The sequence below is a fragment of the Podarcis muralis genome, chromosome 17 (genome assembly GCF_964188315.1).
Source record: "Podarcis muralis chromosome 17, rPodMur119.hap1.1, whole genome shotgun sequence".
NCBI lineage: Eukaryota > Metazoa > Chordata > Lepidosauria > Squamata > Lacertidae > Podarcis > Podarcis muralis.
The window spans coordinates 23,394,230-23,415,028 of record NC_135671.1 but is presented as its reverse complement, the minus strand read 5'-3'; the positions used below and the strand labels follow the sequence as shown (position 1 = coordinate 23,415,028).

The window sequence follows — 20,799 nt, the reverse complement described above, 5'->3', positions numbered from 1 at the left end:
CCTTAGTTTGAGTACCCATGGTTCAGAGTAATTGCACATGCAGAATCAGCACATCTGATCTCCAAACAGCTCCAAGCATGCTTAATTTTTAGAAGGACGGGGACAGACCTCTTAATTTTTTCTTTTTTTAAAAAAAAATATAGTAAGACTTTTCAACTGTACAACTTAGCATGTAAAATGCAGCAGACTGAAACTTAAGGGCAAAGTCATCATCAGTGGAAACTGCAACAACAAAGCAACCATTTATGTTTTAAATTCCTTATCTCCTCCCACCGACTCCATAAGGAAGGAAGAAATTAGCAATTCCACCTGCTAACCTAGAAACACAGGCTTCTTTTTTAACTTCACTATCTTCAATGGCATTTTAACTCCATTTGCCTTAATTGCGGTGGGATCACAGTGCCATTGCAATGAAGGAAACAATGTGAATGTCCTTCCCAGGAGGGACCTACAGCATCTCCTTTGTTGCCTCACTGTCCCCTCCGTGTGCAGGAGCGGTTTAAGGTTAGCTTGGTTTTATAAGGTTAGCTCAGCTTTACAGGCCAGCTGCTATATTATCCTGCACAGCAGATAACAAGCGCAGGAGACGCAAAGGAGCGGCTACTCTTTCTTTTAAAGGAGAAGGCAGAGATTTCGAAGTTCACAATGCACACGCTGCCACGGCTTTCATCAGAAGCAGCTGCATGAAAAATAAATGGCACACTTCCGCCTTTCCGCACACTGCTCCGAGCCGTCAGATGAGCGTGCAAACCAAACAAACCCTGATTCAAGCTGCCCACACCTCCGCTTCTTCTTTTTAAATTTCTTAATAAATGATACAGAACATTGAAATAAAATAAACAAACAAATACTAAAACAAAATTAAAATGAAGGAAATACATGTACACCCTACACTGAAAACATAAACCCTACGTACCCCCGTGACTTTCCTCCACCACGACTCGACTTCCTTTAGCTCAAGTTTAAATACTATCATTGCATTCTTTGGATAATATAATCTCTTGTAGCCATTTATAATTATTGTTCTCGCTTGTACTTTACATACCTAATCCACACATATCAACCTATTCTTTTTAGAGCAGTGTTTTTCCATATACAGTGGTACCTCTGGTTACGTACTTAATTCCTTCCAGAGGTCTGTTCTTAACCTGAAACTGTTCTTAACCTGAAGCACCACTTTAGCTAATGGGGCCTCCTGCTGCCACCGCACCGCCACTGCGCGATTTCTGTTCTCATCCTGAAGCAAAGTTCTTAACCCGAGGTACTATTTCTGGGTTAGCGGAGTCTGTAACCTGAAGCAACTGTAACCCAAGGTACCAATGTACTCCTCAAAGCAAACCAAACAAACCCTGGCTCAAGCTGGCCACGCCTCTTCTTCACACTCAGAGGTACCAACATGAGGAGAAGATTTGTGGCGTATGTGACCCTATTACACGCACATGATGTGTGTGTGTGTGTATAGCACGAGAACACCAGGAAGAGCCAAGGGGCAGAGCTGAAAGCAGCTGCAGCTACAGAGCAGCTTCAATGGCTGGCAGCTCCTCCTCTCCAGTGCTCAACCACCACAACCACCTCCTCCTCCTCCTGCCGCAGGGCTGCTTCCTCCCCTCTCCTTCCCCTCCGCGGCAGGAGTAAGGGAAGAGGAAGCCACCAGCCACTGCTGCTGCGCCACACACGGCTCTGTGGTCAACCTCATCCTTCCCCTGCTGCCGCCACTGGCCCAGGGCAGCTGGCCCAATCCTTCCCCTCCACAGCAGGAGCAGGACGAACCACCAGTCACTGAATCCACGCCCTACTCAGCTTTGCGCTTGGCCTCCTCTGCCCCCGATTGTTCTCAACATTGGGGGGGGGGGAATATTTTATAGGGGGGCGAAGGGATCTGGGCCCCTTAGAGTTGGTGCCGATGTTGCCACTGGCTCTTGCCTCTCATTCCTCCTCTGGTTGAGGATAGCGCCTCGTTGCTTGAGATGGAAGGATGCTGGAAGGTTTCTGTGTCAGACATCTGGCTAGAGGGCGTTTCGGTTAACTTTCCCGAAATAGAGCTAGCAGTGAAATAAACATCTGTTTTGGTACTTTAACTTTTGTACATTTTGAAGTTGCTGTTGTGTTGTGTTGTTGTTATATTCATACCCCACCCATCTGGCTTGCTTTCCTCAGCCACTCTGGGCGGCTTCCAGCAGAATTTAAAAGCATAATAAAACGTTTAAAAATTCCCGGCACAGCGCTGTCTTCAGGTGTCTTGTAAAAGTTGTGTAGCTCTTAATCTCCTTGACATCTGATGGGAAGGCATTCCACAAGGAGAGTGCTAATAATAGTAATAATAATTTGTAATAATATTGTATGGTTTTGAATCTTTCCCAATTTTATGGCAACCTGCTTTGTTTTCTTGTTTTTTAAAAAAATCAAGCGGTGTATACGCTTCACGAAATTAAAAAATAAGCCCAATTACCAGACTAGACTGTGAGCCTCAACCAGCAGCCTTCATCGGGCTGGTATGCTTGTCTCATTTGCAAACGTGAGCTTGTGGCACGACTGAGAAACATGCAAACAGCCTCTTTTTTTAACGTTGCACTGTCTTTGCCCGAAGCTGACAGCAGCTACCTGCAGACGATCTAGGTATGAATCATCGGCGTCTGAAGATGGAAGAAGGCACACCTGGATACCTTGCAGCCCTTTCTAACTTATTTGGCACAAACAATGCCTTTCCTTTGGGATGAGTCAAAACCCATAGACCAAGAGCACATGAATTTTACACCGGAGGGCACGGAGAGACTCAAACTAGACCCAAATCTTAAAACTCTCAAACCGCTGCAAACGAACCAGTGCGGTCGAAAGCATCAGACTGAATACATTGACTTCAGGCCAGCTTTAGAAACATACAATATTGCAACATCCGACCCTGTCTATGCTAAGTCAGGGTCCCAATCCATCCAGCTCAATATTGACTGACAGCACCTCTCTGGCAGTGTTAGAAACTCAGGTATCTAAGCTAAGCGCCAAATGGCTCCTTAAACCAAGGTTGCGGTCACCTTGTTGCCATTTGGGGGCGAGACGGCTCGAAAGTTTTATTTTTCAAACGTTGGACTGACTGTGGTTGGTTCTCACTTGAACCTCTGGCTAGTTCCGATGAAAATCTTGAACCAGGCATCTTCACCTGGCTGCAAAGCGCACCTGGCACCCGGGGTATTTCGAACACTGGGGCTGCCCAGGGGTGAGAAAATGAACCTATCTTCCTAGGGTGCTTGGAAGGTTGGCGGTTCAAATCCCTGTGTCAACGTCCAGTTCATGGGCAATCAAAATCCCGGCAGCGGACATCGGGACTGGGGGCAAGATGGCGGGGTGGGAGCAGGAACGGGGTTCCAGAAGCCAGGTTTCAGGAAGCCAAGGGTCCAAGGGTCAGGAAGCAAGGAGTCACGAAGTCAGGGGTCCAAGGATCAAGAAGCAGGGAGTCAACAAGCCGAGGTTCAAGGATCAGGAAGCAAGAAGCCTAAGGCAGGAAGCGTGTTGCTGTGGCAAAGAGCTGAAGGGAAATGCTGACCTTATAACCCTTCCCAGCTCTTGCCACCAGGTGCTGTGAGTTACCAGTTGGCCTCACCTGTGAAGCCGCGCCTTGCCTCTTCAGAACAAACTTAGGAAGGCCCCAGTCCTGCAAAGTCCTATTGGTCACAGGGCCTGGCTCCTGCACGCACACCTGACACCCTGCAACTGAGTAAGCTCCTGTTGCTCTGTCCCAGCTCCTGCCAACCTAGCAGTTTGAAAGCACGCCAGTGGAAGTAGATAAATAAGTACCACTGTGGCAGGAAGGTAAACGGCGTTTCAGTGTGCTCTGGCTTCCGTCACAGTGTCCTGTTGCACCAGAAGTGGTTTAGTCCTGCTGGCCACATGACCTGGAAAGCTGTCTGTGGACAAACGCAGGCTCCCTTGGACTGAAAGAGAGATGAACACCATAGTTGCCTCTGAAACCGTCCAAGGGTCCTTTACCTTTACCTTTACACTCCCATTAACAGCACACATAGAGGCTGTGATTTTAAAAGCAACAGGAGATGTAAAGCCACGTTTGACATGGAGCATAACATGCAATTTCTTTTACCTTCTGGTTTTTAATTTATGCAATTATCATTGTTAGGCATCATGTGCAGTTTGTTTCCCATGTGTCACTAGCTGCAGGTGCAGCTTTCCACCCCACGCTCCGCTGTTGTCGCACATCCCATTCCAATGCCACAAAACTATCTTGAATCACTTATTCTGCAGCCAACTTCCAACCACTTCCTTCATCAATAAAGGCGGAGAGGGCGGGGGATCAATTACCAAGGACTAACAACCCGTGTAAATATCACCGGGACCAACATAAGTGGCGACAGCCCTGCATTTACTGTTCCTTAATTTTAATATTCATGTCTTAGCGACAGAAACGTTACCTGTTTGTGACATTTTTAGATGCCTTCCCAAGGGTATGGTGCTTAAGGCAACGTTTTTTTAAAAAAGGATTTTAAAGAGTCGACATGTAAAACACACACGCTCTTCGCTAATTTAACAGTAAGGCGTTTCAATCTACAGTTGGCATCCGTCTGGCTTAAGAGACAGTGGAGTGAGTCTCTGGGGGGTGAAGCCAAACTGCCAGGGAATCGCAGCGCCAGCTGTGGTTGCAAAGATCAGGAACTTGTAAAGGGCTGGCTCCTGTATTGTTTTTGCTGCATCAGTAGCACTGAAGTGACCCCTCTGGGCAGTGTGTATGGAGCTCCTGGGGCGCCCAGACAACAAGAGCCCACACTCTCGGCCTCGCTGGTGTGGTCCAAAGGAAAGCAGAGCAATATGTTTGGCACCAGCTTGGCTGTTGCTGCAAGTTGGAGTACAAGGCGCCATCTTAGGGACTCCCACTTTGTGTAGGGCTTACTCCTTAACCTTTTCTTCTCCAGAATATGCCCCTCGTAAGGTAGCGGTTGCAGATATTTCCTCAGGATTTACTCCTGAAGCCTCATGAATCGGGATAGCTGCAAGGGTCAGGGTCGGAGTTTTCCACCTCCCAGATGGGCTACTTTTCCAGGTGCATCAATAATAAGAATAAGAATAATTTATTATTTATACCCCACCTATCTGGCTGGGCCCCCCCAGCCACTGTGGGCAGCCTCCAACAGAATACCAAGATACAACAGTTCATCAAACCTTGAAAGCTTCCCTAAACAGGGCTGCCTTCAGATGTCTTCTAAAAGTCTGGTAGTTGTTTTTCTCTTTGACATCTGGTGGGAGGGTGTTCCACAGGGCAGGTGCCACCACCGAGAAGGCCCTCTGCCTGGTTCCCTGTAACTTGGCTTCTCTCAGAGAGGGAACTGCCAGAAGGCCCTCGGTGCTGGACCTCAGCGTCCGGGCAAAACGATGGGGGTGGAGACACTCCTTCAGGTATACAGGGCCGAGGCCGTTTAGGGCTTTAAAGGTCAGCACCAACAGTGAATTGTGCTTGAAATTATTGAACTTGGATGGTTGGAACGACATCCCCGACGGATAAAAGGTTCCGATTCCTCTACCACCTTGCTACATAGCCATAAAGGGGGATTGATGTATGAGGACTGGGCAATACAATCTACTGGGAAGTCTGTGTTTGGATGTCATATTGCTTTATATTAAATAAAAAGTAAAGGTAAAGGTACCCCTGCCCGTACGGGCCAGTCGTGTCTGACTCTAGGGTTGTGCGCCCATCTCACTTAAGAGGCCGGGGGCCAGCACTGTCCGGAGACACTTCTGGGTCACGTGGCCAGCGTGACGAAGCTGCTCTGGCGAGCCAGCACCAACGCAGCACACGGAAACGCCATTTACCTTCCCGCTATAAAGCGGTACCTATTTATCTACTTGCACTTAGGGGTGCTTTCGAACTGCTAGGTGGGCAGGAGCTGGGACCAAAAGACGGGAGCTCACCCTGCCGCGGGGATTCGAACCACCGACCATGCGATCGGCAAGTCCTAGGCACTGAGGTTTTACCCACAGCGCCACCTGCATCCCTTTCTTATATTAAATAGCGGTGGCTAAAAACGTTGTCAATTTCTAACAGCAATAACTCTTTTACATTGCATGTTATATAAAATAGAACTGACCATTCTGTGTAATAACAAAAAAAATGGGAACAAAATTATGGAGTTCTTGTCTCCATTCTAATGCCCCAGACCTCATTTAATAAGTTATCGGACAGTTTTAGGTTTTAAGGCTTTTTAAGAATGTTGTCTCTCGGGACGTAAGGATGTGCCTTACACCAAGTCAAACTGTTTGCCCATCTATTTATTCGAAGTAATTTATATTCCACGCTTCCACAGAGCGCCGCACAATAAAAACAACAACAACAACAAACAGAGCAGGTCAGCACAGCTATCCCAATATCTATTTGGCCAATTAAAAAGAAGTTTTAATCACCCTCCTAAGAAGAAGCAGAACGAACCAGCAAATGAACCTGGGACTTTTTGCATGCAGTGCTTGGGCTCTGCAACTAATCTAAAAGTCCCTATTGGTTTTGGTCAGCCACGATCCTATTAGCCAAATCAATGCAAACCTTCTTCCTTGTATGAACAGCTGACCCACTCAAGTAGCTACTAGCCTGGACACATAGCAAAGCGTGTTCTCCTTCATGGAGAGCACACGTTGCGGTGGGGGCCGCCAGGACACTCCAAAGTTGTGGGCGGGCTAATTGATCGTTGGCCACTGATGCGATTGGGCTTCCCTTGTCGTTGGGAAGAAGTTAATGTTGCCATTTGTTGATTGACAGCCAGAAATGCTAAAACTCCTTGCACAAGGCTAGGGCTTCCTCTTTTCGCCCGTGCATCGGATTGCCCGTTCCTCCCTCCCTATATTTAGGGTTGTTCGCTTTGACCTTGCTATGCCTGTCATGGGGTCGTCTGCTCTTGGGGCAGGGGCCCGGTAGGAATTTTGTCCATCTGGCTGATTGGCTGGGGCCATTTGGCTTTTGCCTACTGTGCAGCAAATCTTCACAACTTGTAAGGTTGTGGTTAGGCATTGGTTTATGGTTTGGTTGGTTGAGGGGCATGGATTGGCTGTGCCTGCCCCTCTAATGCTGCTGCTGCAAGGGATTCCGTTAAAGGAATCGGGGGCTAACTATTGCTTGTCCACCCTGTCAAGGGGGCTCAAGCCACTGCACGAGCTCCTGGCTGCATTTGGGGTGGGCTGAGGGCAGGTTCCCTGCTCCGTCGCTAGCCCCAAGTGTATTCCCCTTTTCTGACTTTCGCAGGTGTGTGGAATGTCAGACTGTCCCCCACGGTGGGGGCAGCTAATCGCAACCAATGCCTAAGCAACCACTCACATGTTTGTATTTTAATAAAGTTGTGGCCAAAATTATGCCAAAAACCTTAAACAAAAATATTGGTGTGATGTGTGAGTTATTGGGGTGGCCCTGGGGCCCTCGACACGCAAGGGTTTATTTTTGTTCTGATCTTTCATCCTCTGGGAACAACATGCTAGGAAACTCTGATAATCTAATAAAGCGCCTAGTTGGGAGCCTGTATTCTCTCAGGGATATATATCTGGCATGCTCATACAACATCATCATAACTAAATTATTATGATTTTTTTCCCTCTACTCCTCTTCCCCCAATACCTTCCCCTGCTGGAAATTTTTAAGAAAACAGACTGCCGTCCAGATGCTGTTAATTGGTGCAAACAGCAGAGCATCTAGAATCCCACACAGATGTCTAGCCCTCCTCCAGTTATGTTGCGATAAGCTCCGTTGAGTGCTAATTTTATTGGCGTCCAAGATGACCACTTTGCAGATACGGCAATGGGGGACCAGCTGCCTAGCGACAAGCGATTTACAACGTGCTCAAACAGATGGCAGGAAAACGCGAGGGCAGCGAGACACACGGCAACACACACCTGTGCAAAAGCATTTGGGTCTTGTCCAATTCCACACCTTCCCCCCAAAGGGGGTATCTGATTCTTCCAGGTTTCTAAAGCTATATTTAAGATGCATTTTTTTAAAAATGCAGACTTGTTTTACTGTATTTTTCCATGTATAAGACTAGGGTTTTTTTTATCAAAAAAAAAAAATGGTTTAAAATTGGGGCTTGTCTTATACATGGGTAGTGCTAAGGGATGTTTTCTTAATTTTGGAGTCCCTAAAAATAGGAAGCATCTTATACATGGGGACATCTTATACACGGAAAAATACGGTACATCTCAAAGCTTTATTAATAATAAATATCTGAAAGATCTTCCATATTACAGTTGTACCTTGGATGCTGAACGCCTTGCAAGTCGAAATGACTGTTCCGGTTTGTGAACTATTTTTGGAAGCCAAACATCCGACGAGGCTTCCAATTGGCTGCAGGAGCTTCCTGCAGCCAATCAGAAGCCGCACTTTGGTTTCCGAACGTTTTGGAAGTCGAAAAGACTTCCAGAATGGATTCCATTCAGCTTCCAAGATACGACTGTACTTAAATCATGAACAGCCACTTCCCAATACTTCAGCATGACTGAGAAACGACTCAATAACGACTCAGCACCACTTTGCAAAGTTTAGCGTTACGATAATGGGAACAAAATTTGCCGGCAATCCCTAATACTTGGTAGCCCATTCTTGCCTCCATCAATGGACTTCCATAAACAGATTGCACACGGACCAAGGGGCATGTATACTTGCAGGGCCACCCCAAGACTTTTTGCTGCCTGAAGCAGAATAGCAAACGTCTCCCCTTTTCCCCATGAGTCAAGGTGAGGAATATTCAAGACCAGTCAAGACCTGACACACCAAATCCGACAAGCCACCTCTTTGTGACGGAAAAAAATATGCAATAATAAATCACATAATAGGTTTTCTGCACTTCTGTGATGCCTCATCCTTCCAAATGGTAAGGCCACGCTCCCAAGGGCTGCCCCCAGGGGATGGCAATGCTGGACATTTGCCAAGCCCCCCCAAACTGCAGAGGACTCCTTGCCCCAACAGTGCTTCCATTGCCACTTTGAACCAAATATCAAAGATCAGACCAGCCTCAAAGAATTCCCAGTTTCCAAGTCCTTTCTGGTCTAGGTTAGAGGGGGACCATATGGGTTAAACCACAGAGCTTAGGACTTGCCGATCAGAAGGTCGGCAGTTCGAATCCCCACAACGGGGTGAGCTCCTGTTGCTCAGTCCCAGCTCCTGCCCACCTAGCAGTTCGAAAGCACGTCAAGTGCAAGTAGATAAACAGGTACCGCTCCGGCGGGAAGGTAAACGGCATTTCTGTGCGCTGCTCTGGTTCGCCAGAAGCGGCTTAGTCATGCTGGCCACATGACCCGGAAGCTGTACGCCGGCTCCCTTGGCCAGTAAAGCGAGATGAGCACTGCAACCCCAGAGTCGGTCACGACTGGACCTAATGGTCAGGGGTCCCTTTACCTTTACTGAGGGTATTGGACCACAGACCCCCTCCCCAAAAAAAAACCCTGGAGACAGCGTTGCCGATATTGAGCAAGGCACAGACATCTTTATGCACCAGGTGGACAATGAGCTGGTTGGGAGCAACCGTTTTTCGATTACGGCCTGGGTTATAAGCTCCAGATAAGGTCACAAGCATTATTCTGACCTCTGTTAGGTGAGTAACCTCCCTGAAACTATTCAGCCATTAAAATCGTGGTGTGTGTGTTTTAACGATCTGACCCATTTGGCTCTCTTTTAATGCCTGGGACGATGTGATGTGGCCCAGCAGCGACATACTTAAGTAATCCTGTTTCACCATATGGCCCTAGTCATGTGTAATGACCCAAGTCAGCTGGCCGCTTAATTTGCCCTAGTTATCTTTCTGAGCCAACAGACAACAAGATGCTCTGCAAATAGGCGCTGTGGGATTTAACAAGGGAGACTATCTTCCCGCAACTGTTGGCGTTACTCAACTTGTAGCATAACACACATTCATGGGAATGAATAAATGTCAAACATGAGCAGATGGGATGTACAAAAGACGCTTCATAGTCTTATTACTGTGATTATTATTTCAGGAAACATAATTTACAAGAGATGCTATATCAAAACACAAAAGGGCAGAGTGCTCTTGGTTGGCCACTGTGAGAACAGGATACAGGAATGGCTGGACCACTGGCCTCATCCAGAAGGTTCTCCACATGTTCTGAAGAGTTCCCCCATGGCTCAGATACAGAGGAATCTTTAGTAATTTTCCTCCCCATATTTGCTATAATGCTATCGTCTTTTCCACTAGGATTATATGCCAATGTTCCTAAACTACTTCTATTCCGATGGCTTCTCTTTATTTTTCCAGTTCATTTGCCACAACGATTTGAGCCAGCATTGGCAAACCGCTCATTAGTTTTCTGCACATTTCCCCCCAGCAGGTCCCTTGGAATTATTTAACAGTCAGACTTGTAGGTTAAACAAAAAATCAATCCCAATTACCTCTTTGATCATTACAGGAAAACACTTTGCACTGCTGTCTTATATGCATAAAGTCTGTATTCTCTGCCTGATATTGCCTGTTCATGCCTATTGCGTTAGCATTATTTTTAATAAAAAAAACCCCAACTTTGGGATGCAATAACACTGTAGTGAGAAATTATTAAAATATCCTTTAAAAGCTACATCAAACGCATATTATTCATTTTATGAATGCGATTGTACAATCAATTCTGTGAAATTATTCATTCACAAGTCTTTCTATATTTGTCCTTGCAGGGCAATACAATATAAAAATGAAAGGTGTTTGCATGAATTGGTAAGATTCTGAGCTGTAGGAAATATAATAATAAGCACAGAGACACATGTTACTAATTTTAAGGCGAGAAATTCAATTTCAAGTGGCATAAATGGCCTGAGCAACGATTCCAGAAGATCTTCCACATCTAGTAGTTGTTTCAAGTTTTGAACACAGAACTTTTAAACACAGAAAAAACTATCATAAAAAACAATTAAACATTAACAGAATTAAAACTACACACATACATTAAAAAGTCTTGTTTCAAACATACAAATAATTACAATAAAAACAGCACAGCGCCATGAAAAGCCGTCAGTTCTCAAAACAGTGGATCCACAGGTCTTTTTAGGAAATGGGCTGCAAGTGTATTTGGACAAATGTGATTTAAGTTGCATTTACTGCGGAGATCGAACTCAGTAGGAATTACTTTTAAATAAACATTTACAGTGGTACCTCTGGTTACGTACCGAATTCGTTCCGGAGGTCCGTTCTTAACCTGAAACTGTTCTTAACCTGAAGCACCACTTTAGCTAATAGGGCCTCCTGCTGCTGCCACGCCACAAGAGAATGATTTCAGTTCTCATCCTGAAGCAAAGTTCTTAACCCGAGGTACTATTTCTGGGTTAGCAGAGTCTGTAACCTGAAGCGTATGTAACCCGAAGTACCACTGTATAGGATTATACCTTTAAACTGCCGTCCTGAACGCTTTTTGCTACATACTAAGTTCTGTTGAAGAAAGTGTCAGATTATGTAAATGTGTAGGATTATAGTGTCATTTATATTTACATTTTGCTCTTGACAGGTTTTTAATTATTATGCCGTGCTCTGGAGCAGCCCATAAATTTCCCACCTGTGATTGCAGTGTTTGTGCAGAACAGTCACTGGAAATAAAATACCATTTGAGGAATCGGTTCTCTGGGCTTCCACACGTGGGCACCCACCCATTGAGGTTATCACCTGTGCCCCACTTGCTGATGTCGCCCCTTGACCTGATACCGACATTTTATTTAGGCCTACAAATCTTGATTTGCCTTCCTAGCCAAGACGGATCCTTGCAGTAGGCAAGACCCAGCCTGCCTCCTGGCACGGGACATCTGCCTCTGCGCGAGATCTGGGACAATCCACATTTTGGAGATTGGAATTATTTGCTGGATTGTCCCAACAGTGGAGCCAGTGAGAACAAACAAAGGCGATTCCTGCCCTCTTCAGTTGGAGGAACGCGTAACTCTTAATCTCAGGGGAACCATTTTTTAGGGGAACCATAGTTGGAGGGATCCAGTGATCTACCAGTGATCTACCACTAATGTCTAGTGATCTACTGGTGGATCATGATCTACCTGCTGGACATGCCTGGACTAGATGAATCCTTGTGGTTCCTTCCAACTCCACAATTCCAAGATTCTCCATAGAACTGTTTGGAGATCAGATGTGCTGATTCTGTGTGTGCAATCACTCTGAAGCATGGGTAGGCAAACTAAGGCCCGGGGGCCAGATCCGGCCCAATTGCCTTCTCAATCTGGCCCACAGACAGTCCGGGAATCAGCGTGTTTTTACATGAGTAGAATGTGTCCTTTTATTTAAAAATGCATCTCTGGGTTATTTGTGGGGCTTAGGAATTCGTTCATTAGTTCATTCGTTCATCAGAATTTGTTCATATTTTTTTTGTCAAAATAATCCAGCCCCCCACAAGGTCTGAGGGACAGTGGACCAGCCCCCTGCTGAAAAAGTTTGCTGAACCCTGGTCTATACAACACTCACACGTATATCCATGGGGAAGGCAAGCTAAGGAAAGTTTTCAGAGACTATAATTTAACAGGAACTTGCAAAGCATGTGCAGAGCCATAGTAATCTGGTGATTTAGTATTGTTCCTTGACACAGAACATATACTTTGCATGCAGAATGTTCCAGGTTCAATTCCTGGCATTTTTGGCTAAAGCAATCAGGTAGGAGGACCATGGAACATCCTCCGTAAAACTCACAGCCTCTGCGCATCAGAGAAGATTATGGATCATGACAATTTTCAAGAATTTCTTCTTCCTTCTTATATACAGTGGTACCTCGGGTTAAGTACTTAATTCGTTCCGGAGGTCCGTTCTTAACCTGAAACTGTTCTTAACCTGAAGGACTACTTTAGCTAATGGGAGCTCCCGCTGCCACTGCACCGCCGGAGCACGATTTCTGTTCCTATCCTGAAGCAAAGTTCTTAACCCGAGGTACTATTTCTGGGTTAGCGGAGTCTGTAACCTGAAGCGTCTCTAACCTGAAGCGTCTGTAACCCGAGGTACCACTGTATATATATAAAAAGCACAGCACAAATAATTCAAACGCTGGCTCCTTTAGTCATAACTCTGGATAGAAAAACACTCTCACTTAAACAACAGTAATTATCCTCGTCACAAATGCCGGAGGCGATGCAGCACAAATTAAGAGCGCTGTCTGGGTCATTCTGTCTAGTATACGTCTTCCTTATATACTAATGCTTAGCATGCTCTTAATCACCCGACCCATATAGCTGTGCACAGTCATCATGAAACAGAAGAAGTCATTATGTCACTCTTGGGTAGCATCCAACCTGCGCATGTGCTTGCAATGGAGGGAATTAAAATACCTGTAAGTGAGAATTTGAGGAATGGAAAAGGGGATTTTCAGCACTGTTTGCAAGTCCAGTGGTGTCCAAACTTTTTTCAAAGAGGGTCAGATTTGATGAAGTGCCGTGAGGGCCGCCCAAAGGGCCAACCAAAGTTGTTGACCTTTTTAGTAGGATTGAAGTTGTTGGGGGTTTTTTAGGATTGAATTTGTTGAGGGGTTTTTTAAGATTGAAGTTTTTTTTTAGGATTTTACCCCAGAAAGTAAACTGCCACAGGGGCCAGATTAAACCAACCAGCGGGCCAAATTAGGCCCCCGAAATGGACTTTGGACATGCCTGCAGTAGCCCAATTGAGAAAGCTGGCTCCCCATAGTTAAATGCTCCACTGGGCCAAATTTAGAAACCGCACTTGCACAGCTCTCATCCATCTGTTTTGAGGAGACACGGACTTAGCATGAATCTGTATAAATCCCCTTAATATTGATTTGTTTCCTGCTCTAAGCGCTCCTAAGGACAAAAATGAACCCCCTTCCGCTTGGGAAGGAAGACATTTGGTGAATCGGTGCGTCTAATCCTATTTCCCACCAGACTGCTGAGCTGGTTGAATTTACCCAACGTCTTGTGCCCAATGGCGGCAGACTGTGGAACGAAAGGTTTTAAAGCAGCAAATTGATGACAACACCGGTATAACAAAAATGAAATCATGGTATTGTTGAGTTGGAAGGGACCCCAACGGTCATCGAGTCCAACCCCCTGCAATGCAGGAATCTCAGCTGAAGCGTCCAGAATAGATGACCATCCAACCTCTGCTTAAAAACCTCCAAGGAAGGAAGGTCCACAACCTCCCAAGGGAGACTGTTCCACTGTCGAACACCTCTTCCGTATGTTTAGTCAGAATCTCCTTTCTTGTAACTTGAAGCCATGGGTTCGAGTCCTACCCTCCAGAGCAGAAGAAAACAAGCTTGTTCCCTCTTCCATGCGACAGCCCTTGAGATATCTGAAGATGCTTTCCTATCTCCTCTCAGTCTCCTCTTTTCCAGGCTAAACATAGCCAGCTCCTTCGACCGTTCCTCACAAGACTCCAGGTTTCCAGACCCTTGATCATCTAGGTTGCCCTCCTCTGCACACCTTCCAGCTTGTCAACATCCTTCTTAAATTATGCTGCCCAGAACTGGACACAGTATTCCAGGTGTGGCCTGACCGAGGCAGAATAGAGTGGTTCTATGACTTTCCTTGATGTGAAAATCATCATGATGGACACAGGGTGACCGTTGCTTCTGGCGTTACATTTCTCTGCGGATACTTTGAAAACATGTATGGAGAAACGGGGAGAAAATGGCCAAAGATGCACCAGGAAGGAATGCGATGGACAACTTGCACGTTGTTCCAAGGACTCTTTGTCGCTTGCACATTTCAAGCTAGGACCCAGCCCTTTTGAAATTAAAGCATATTCCAAAATTAAACTCAAGGGAGCTGCAGAAAAAGTGAGCCATTCATGTTCCTTTTTTATCACATCTCCTCTTGCCTAAATTCATGATTAAGTGGATATTAGCATAGACTGAGGAATCACAGACTGTACTTTAGTATTGGTCCAGGCACCCGCAAACTTGGCCCTCCAGATGTTTTGAAACTACAATTCCCATCATCCCTGACCACTTATCCTGTTAGCTAGGGATCATGGGAGTTGTAGTCCCAAAACATCTGGAGGGCCGAGTTTGGGGGTGCCTGCTATAGTCCCTTGTTTCAACACCCTTGTCTCTCCAAACTCCAGTTCTGAAGATTATACTTCCATAAAGCTGGACTACGGACTCTCAGCACACTCCCCAAACTAGAATTCCCAAGCTTCTTTAGGGGAAGCCAGGACACTTGAGCTGATATAAAACTGCTGTTTCTATCTTATTTCTATCTTTATTTTTTCTATCTCTCTACCTTCATCAAGGTGCTCAAGATAACATGGTTATCCCCCCCCCACCAACCCATCGCCCAATGTTATCCTCACAACAAAAATCGTGAGGTGGGTTAGGCTGAGAAAGTATAAATAGCACACTGAGAGCCAGTGTGGTGTAGTGGTTAAGAGCAGTAGACTCGTAATCTGGGGAACCGGGTTCGCGTCTCCGCTCCTCCACATGCAGCTGCTGGGTGACCTTGGGCCAGTCACACTTCTCTGAAGTCTCTCAGCCCCACTCACCTCACAGAGTGTTTGTTGTGCGGGAGGAAGGGAAAGGAGAATGTTAGCCGCATTGAGACTCCTTCGGGTAGTGATAAAGCGGGATATCAAATCCAAACTCTTCTTCTTCTTCTTCTTCAATATTGCCCACTGAGCTTCATGGCTGAGTAAAGGTTCTACTTGGAAGTAAAATTCACCAGCCCCAGTTCAAAGTGAATACACATCACTCCATAAGCATAACCTACTAAGGATCTACAGTAAGCCACTGTTGAGTTCCCAACTCCCATTAGCCCCAGGAAGCATGGCCAACTGTCAGAGATTATGGGTGCTATAGTACATGGTTAGGCAAACTAAGGCCTGGGGGCCAGATCCGGCCCAATCGCCTTCTCAATCCGGCCTGTGGACGGTCTGGGAATCAGCGTGTTTTTACATGAGTAGAATGTGCCCTTTTATTTAAAATGCATCTCTGGGTTATTTCTGGGGCATAGGAATTTGTTCATTTCCCCCAAAAAAATTTAGTCCGGCCCCCCACAAGGTCTGAGGGACAGTGGACTGGCCTCCTGCTGAAAACGTCTGCTGGCCCCTGCTGTAGTGTAACAACTTCTGGAGGGACGCAAGTTCCTCACCCACGCTTCAGCCAGACCTATAGGTAAAAAAGGTAAAGGTAAAGGGACCCCTGACCATTAGGTCCAGTTGTGACCGACTCTGGGGTTGCGGTGCTCATCTCGCTTTATTGGCTGAGGGAGCTGGCGTACAGCTTCTGGGTCATGTGGCCAGCATTACTAAGCTGCTTCTGGCAAACCAGAGCAGCGCACGGAAACGCTGTTTACCTTCCCGCCGAAGTGGTACCTATTTATCTACTTGCACTTAGACGTGCTTTCGAACTGCTAGGTTGGCAGGAGCAAGGACCGAGCAACGGGCGCTCACCCCGTCACAGGGATTCGAACCACCAACCTTCTGATTGGCAAGTCCTAGGCCCTGTGGTTTAACCCACAGCGCCACCCGCGTCCCTAGACTTATAGGACCTTATGTTAAATCCCGGTTAACTGAGTCTCACTTGAGATTAATGCACAAGCAACTATAAGCAGAGAAAAGACCAGCCCAGGCAGGGATTTAAATTATGCCCTCCAAGTTTTATTAAATTATACCCACCCTAATTCCTGTTTGAAGAGTTGCTAAGTTGACACCACTTAGGCAGCTGGGGCAATGCAGTAGGAAATGAAGCAGTTTTCGCTTTTTGACCAGTAACAGAAACCTGAAAAGTTAAGTCTACAACAGAGATAACTCACAGTCAAATGGGCTCCCTTAGTGGCTTGTGATACAACAATAACCTAAGTGCATGTAGAAAAAACAGAACAGCCTCTTACAACTCAAGTGCCAAAGACAAGAAAATAGGAAGTTATTAACTGGCTGGGGACCAAACATTGCTTTAAAAATAAAATAGGAAATTGAGACCTCAGTACCTGAAGGAATAGCTGTTACCACCTCAGTCTGCCCCATGTCAATAAATAAAAAATGGAGGTATTTTCCCATGAGCTATCCAAGGGCATTTAAGGTAACCAGAGAAAAACCCTTTGCAGTAGTGATCTTTTGCCAATCCCGCTCATCAAAGGTCCATCTTGCCACCATTTTACTTTCTCTTTGGTACCAGGAAAACAGTTCCTTGTTCTCCCAGTCATCTGGGTTTTATTCTAACCTGTTGTCTTATTGACCACTTTAGTGGGATTTTAAGATTAATTTTATTGTTATTTTAGTGTTCTCATCAACCGGGAACAGTTTGCCTGAATAACAGTATTATAAAAGTATAAACTAAACAACGAATAAACAAATAAGGACCTTTTAAGGATGTAGACATATGAGATGGGAAATCTCTTCAGATTTTAGGAAAGAGCTAATGCTGAACTCTTGTTTATTTTCTAATTCTAAGGCGGCACTGGAAATTAATTTAAAATATTATAAACAGAAAGAAGAGAAAACGAAAATGTGCTCTCTCTCTCTCCCCTCTCCTAGGAAGGGCTATGGTCCACTTGAAACTTTGCTAAGTTTTCTGTAAGAAGGTAGTAAAAAACAAAACAAAACAAAACCTCATATTTTAATTAAAACTCATTGAACGAAACTGAAAGCAACCAAATCATGTTCCTCAAAGGCATTTGGAATCTTGATGGGGGGGAAATTCATATCATGATTAATACTAATGTCTCATGTTGAATGAATTCAGGATGGCAGATTTTTATAGGTGTTCCGAAATATATTTAAAGAGACTCCAGGAAGATAAGGTAGTTACAGCCATTGGTTCATCATGGGCTTCACTACTGGTGGGAACGGCTTAAGCGTTTGTCTGGTGCTGGTGCTCTCCGGCAAACTCGCCCAATCCAGCCCACTTTCCAAATGCCCTGTGCTCCACACCCGGTGGAACCAAATGATCCAGACCAACTTGAACCACCTCTGCAGGACGGCCGGGCAATTCCCTCTGCAATGCATATCTGAGACAACGGACTTCAGGTTCCCTCTGAAAGCTCTCAACGCTCTGGAGAGCGAAGGCGCCGTCATCATCGTCCGCGAGGTTCTCCAGCAGAGCCTCAACGTTCTCGGCAAAGACCATCCTTGGGGCGCCTGGAACGCGACGTGTCTTGAATCCTTGCAAAGCGACCTTTACCAGCAAACCAAACAGCTGGAGGCGTGCGCAAAAGACACGCAGGGAGGAAAACTGGCAAACTATGCCAACGGGGCATCATCTCCTTCGCCCATAAAAGTCAAGCGATACTTTCAAAGAATGAACAGTTTCCTAGCCGCCAACCAACAGAGTCGCTGCGCCTGGGAGCTGGTCCACCTAGAACTGAAAGGCTGCTTTCTGTTCATAACCCAGCTTCTCAACAAGCTAAAGGAGTAAGGTAATAATATTATTTAAGTAATATTTTCATATACCTTGGCGTAAGAGCTTGGGGGAGTGCGGGGAGAATGCTAAGGTTAGGGGAACGCTGTATTTATTTATTTATTTATAGTTAAGAATATTCTCATATGATGCTAAACACAGGGGAACTCTGTCAGAGAAGTCCCACTGAAATGAACAGAACTGGTCAACAGGGATGAATTGGAATCCCATTAAGTTGGAAGGATCTTATAGGTAACCTATAACAGAAGTTCCTGGTAACCTATATCGACATATTAACACCCCAAAACCTCAAGTATGCTATTTGGGAACTAGCCAGGAGCGGTTGTAGCATCCGTCTAAAAAAACAGCTAAAGAAGTCTCATTTTCATTAAAAAAATGTGAATTGATGACTGCATAGTATACCAGATATTGCAGCGTGAAGATGAAAGAAAATCTAGTTTTAATCTACAGGTGGGAATAAGCAATTAAAAATTTAGCAACATATAATTAAAATCAAATCCAGTATCCTGAATGTGTATGGTTCCCTTCTTTCGCTTAAATCTTAGTATTTACTCATGTGTAGGGTACATTTCAACATGAAAGGTCACTGCTAGTGTAGAAAGAACAAATACTTTTTGGGTTTAATTACAGATAAAAATCTGTAATTTTAAATCAGCTTTTAAAAAAATTAAGACAGATTTTGTTTTTAAAAAAATATATTATAGTGTGTCTATTTCAAAATATATATAAGGAGTCTTAAGTGAAATTCTGAATGTAGAACAAATGTGCTGAAGCCTACAATTACAAAAGACTGAATCATTACTGTTTACCGAACACCACATTATGAATTATTGTTATTATTAAAATATAAGCTAGTGAAGGAAGGGGAGAGGCAGCAAATTAAGGTTCCAATATCAGCAGTGCCATCTAAACTGGCTAGGTGAACCTCCCTGCCTTTAAGTACACAACACACACACACAAGCCAGTAGTCCTTGTTTTCCTGGGTGATGGATGGAGCGAGAATGCGCTTTCCTCCAACTCAGGGCAACTGGGAGTAAAGAAGGAGTAAACGGATGCTCTGAAAGATTCATAGAAAACATGGGATCTAACCCACACCGTCTACATCCGTGGTTCCCAACGTGGGGCACACACACCACAGGGGGACAATTCAATTTTTAAGGGGGGCAATTTGAGAATGAGTTATTAACAGTCAATGGCCTTTTAGGCTTCTTCCATGTGAAGAGGAGTTCACTTTTTGAATAAGAAGAATTATATGTCACGGGGGTGGGGAAATGAGGATTTTAGAGATGCTTAGTTGGGGCACAGTCAAAAAATGGTTAGGAACCACTGGTCTACCTGATCTGAACATGATCCCTCAGACACAAGCTGGGGAGTTTTGCTTCAAACGGAGGCGAAAGAGAAATATTTTCCCATTCTCTCCCGATATCCCTTAGTTTCTTACATCCCCACCACATATGTAGGAAGGTCCCCTCTGCTTCTTGGCATTTCCAACACATTTTAGATCCCTTTTTAATACATTTTAACCAATTCACTCAGGATGCGGTACTATTGTTTTACCTATTTTTTCCATTATTTGATTGATTGATTGATTGAACTTATATACCATCCCATACCCGGACGTCTCAGGGTGGTTCACAGCAAAGATCAAAATAAAAACCACAATATATATATAATGAAAATAAAAACAACCACCCAATAACACACATCCCACCCCCTAAAAAAGAGCCACATTTTAAAAGGCAATGGTGACTTTCTCTTCGTTCTGGACGTTTCTGAACACCTGCAGCCAAATCCTGTGCATTTTGCTCAGAGTAAATCCAACCATGTTTGGAGAGGGGTCTTTCTTCCCAGACAAAGCAGCCCAGGATTGGAAGCTTAGCCTTAGAATCTTAGAATTGCAGAGTTGGACTGGACGCAACAAAACAACCACACCACAAACTGGCTTATAAGTATAAAATCAAATTTACTAGAATAATAGCTAGAATAGAGATAGACTTGTAACCATTCAAGCAACAAGCTTACTAAGGTGCCATGTGTAAAACAAAGCCTGGAGATGCTGTAAACATGGAGTGGATAAATGTACAGCGGTACCTCGGGTTAAGTACCTAATTCGTTCTGGAGGTCCGTTCTTAACCTGAAACTGTCCTTAACCTGAAGCACCACTTTAGCTAATGGGGCCTCCTGCTGCTGCCCTGCTGCCAGAACACGATTTCTGTTCTCATCCTGAAGCAAAGTTCTTAACCCAAGGTAATATTTCTGGGTTAGCGGAGTTAGTAACCTGAAGCGTATGTAACCTGAAGCGTATGTAACCCAAGGTACCACTGTACAACTGTGTCTTAACAAGTTATATGTGCAATCAATAAACGTTATACAGACTGGATAAATGGGCCATTCAACAAGTAGCATAAGTCCAATCACAGAACGGCAACCCCATGGCGCCACAATGGCAAGGGTAGCACACTGGAGAATATGAAA

The 20,799-nt window shown here is 45.0% G+C and overlaps 2 protein-coding genes across 4 annotated transcripts in view; one reads left to right on the top strand and one right to left on the bottom strand.

The window, feature by feature from the left end:
- Window positions 1-20,799, bottom strand: part of MOB3B (MOB kinase activator 3B) — a 96,138-nt gene that overhangs the window by 63,432 nt on the left and 11,907 nt on the right. The gene's annotated exons all lie outside the window — the stretch shown is intronic.
- On the top strand, window positions 17,731-18,321 carry IFNK (interferon kappa). Its single transcript, XM_028712981.2, has one exon. The coding sequence runs from the start codon at window positions 17,731-17,733 to the stop codon at window positions 18,319-18,321; it is 591 nt and encodes a 196-aa protein (XP_028568814.2).

What these genes read in the sequence shown, in the direction of transcription:
- IFNK (XM_028712981.2), top strand. Translation starts at nt 17,731, where the DNA reads ATGGGCTTCACTACTGGTGGGAACGGCTTAAGCGTTTGTCTGGTGCTG.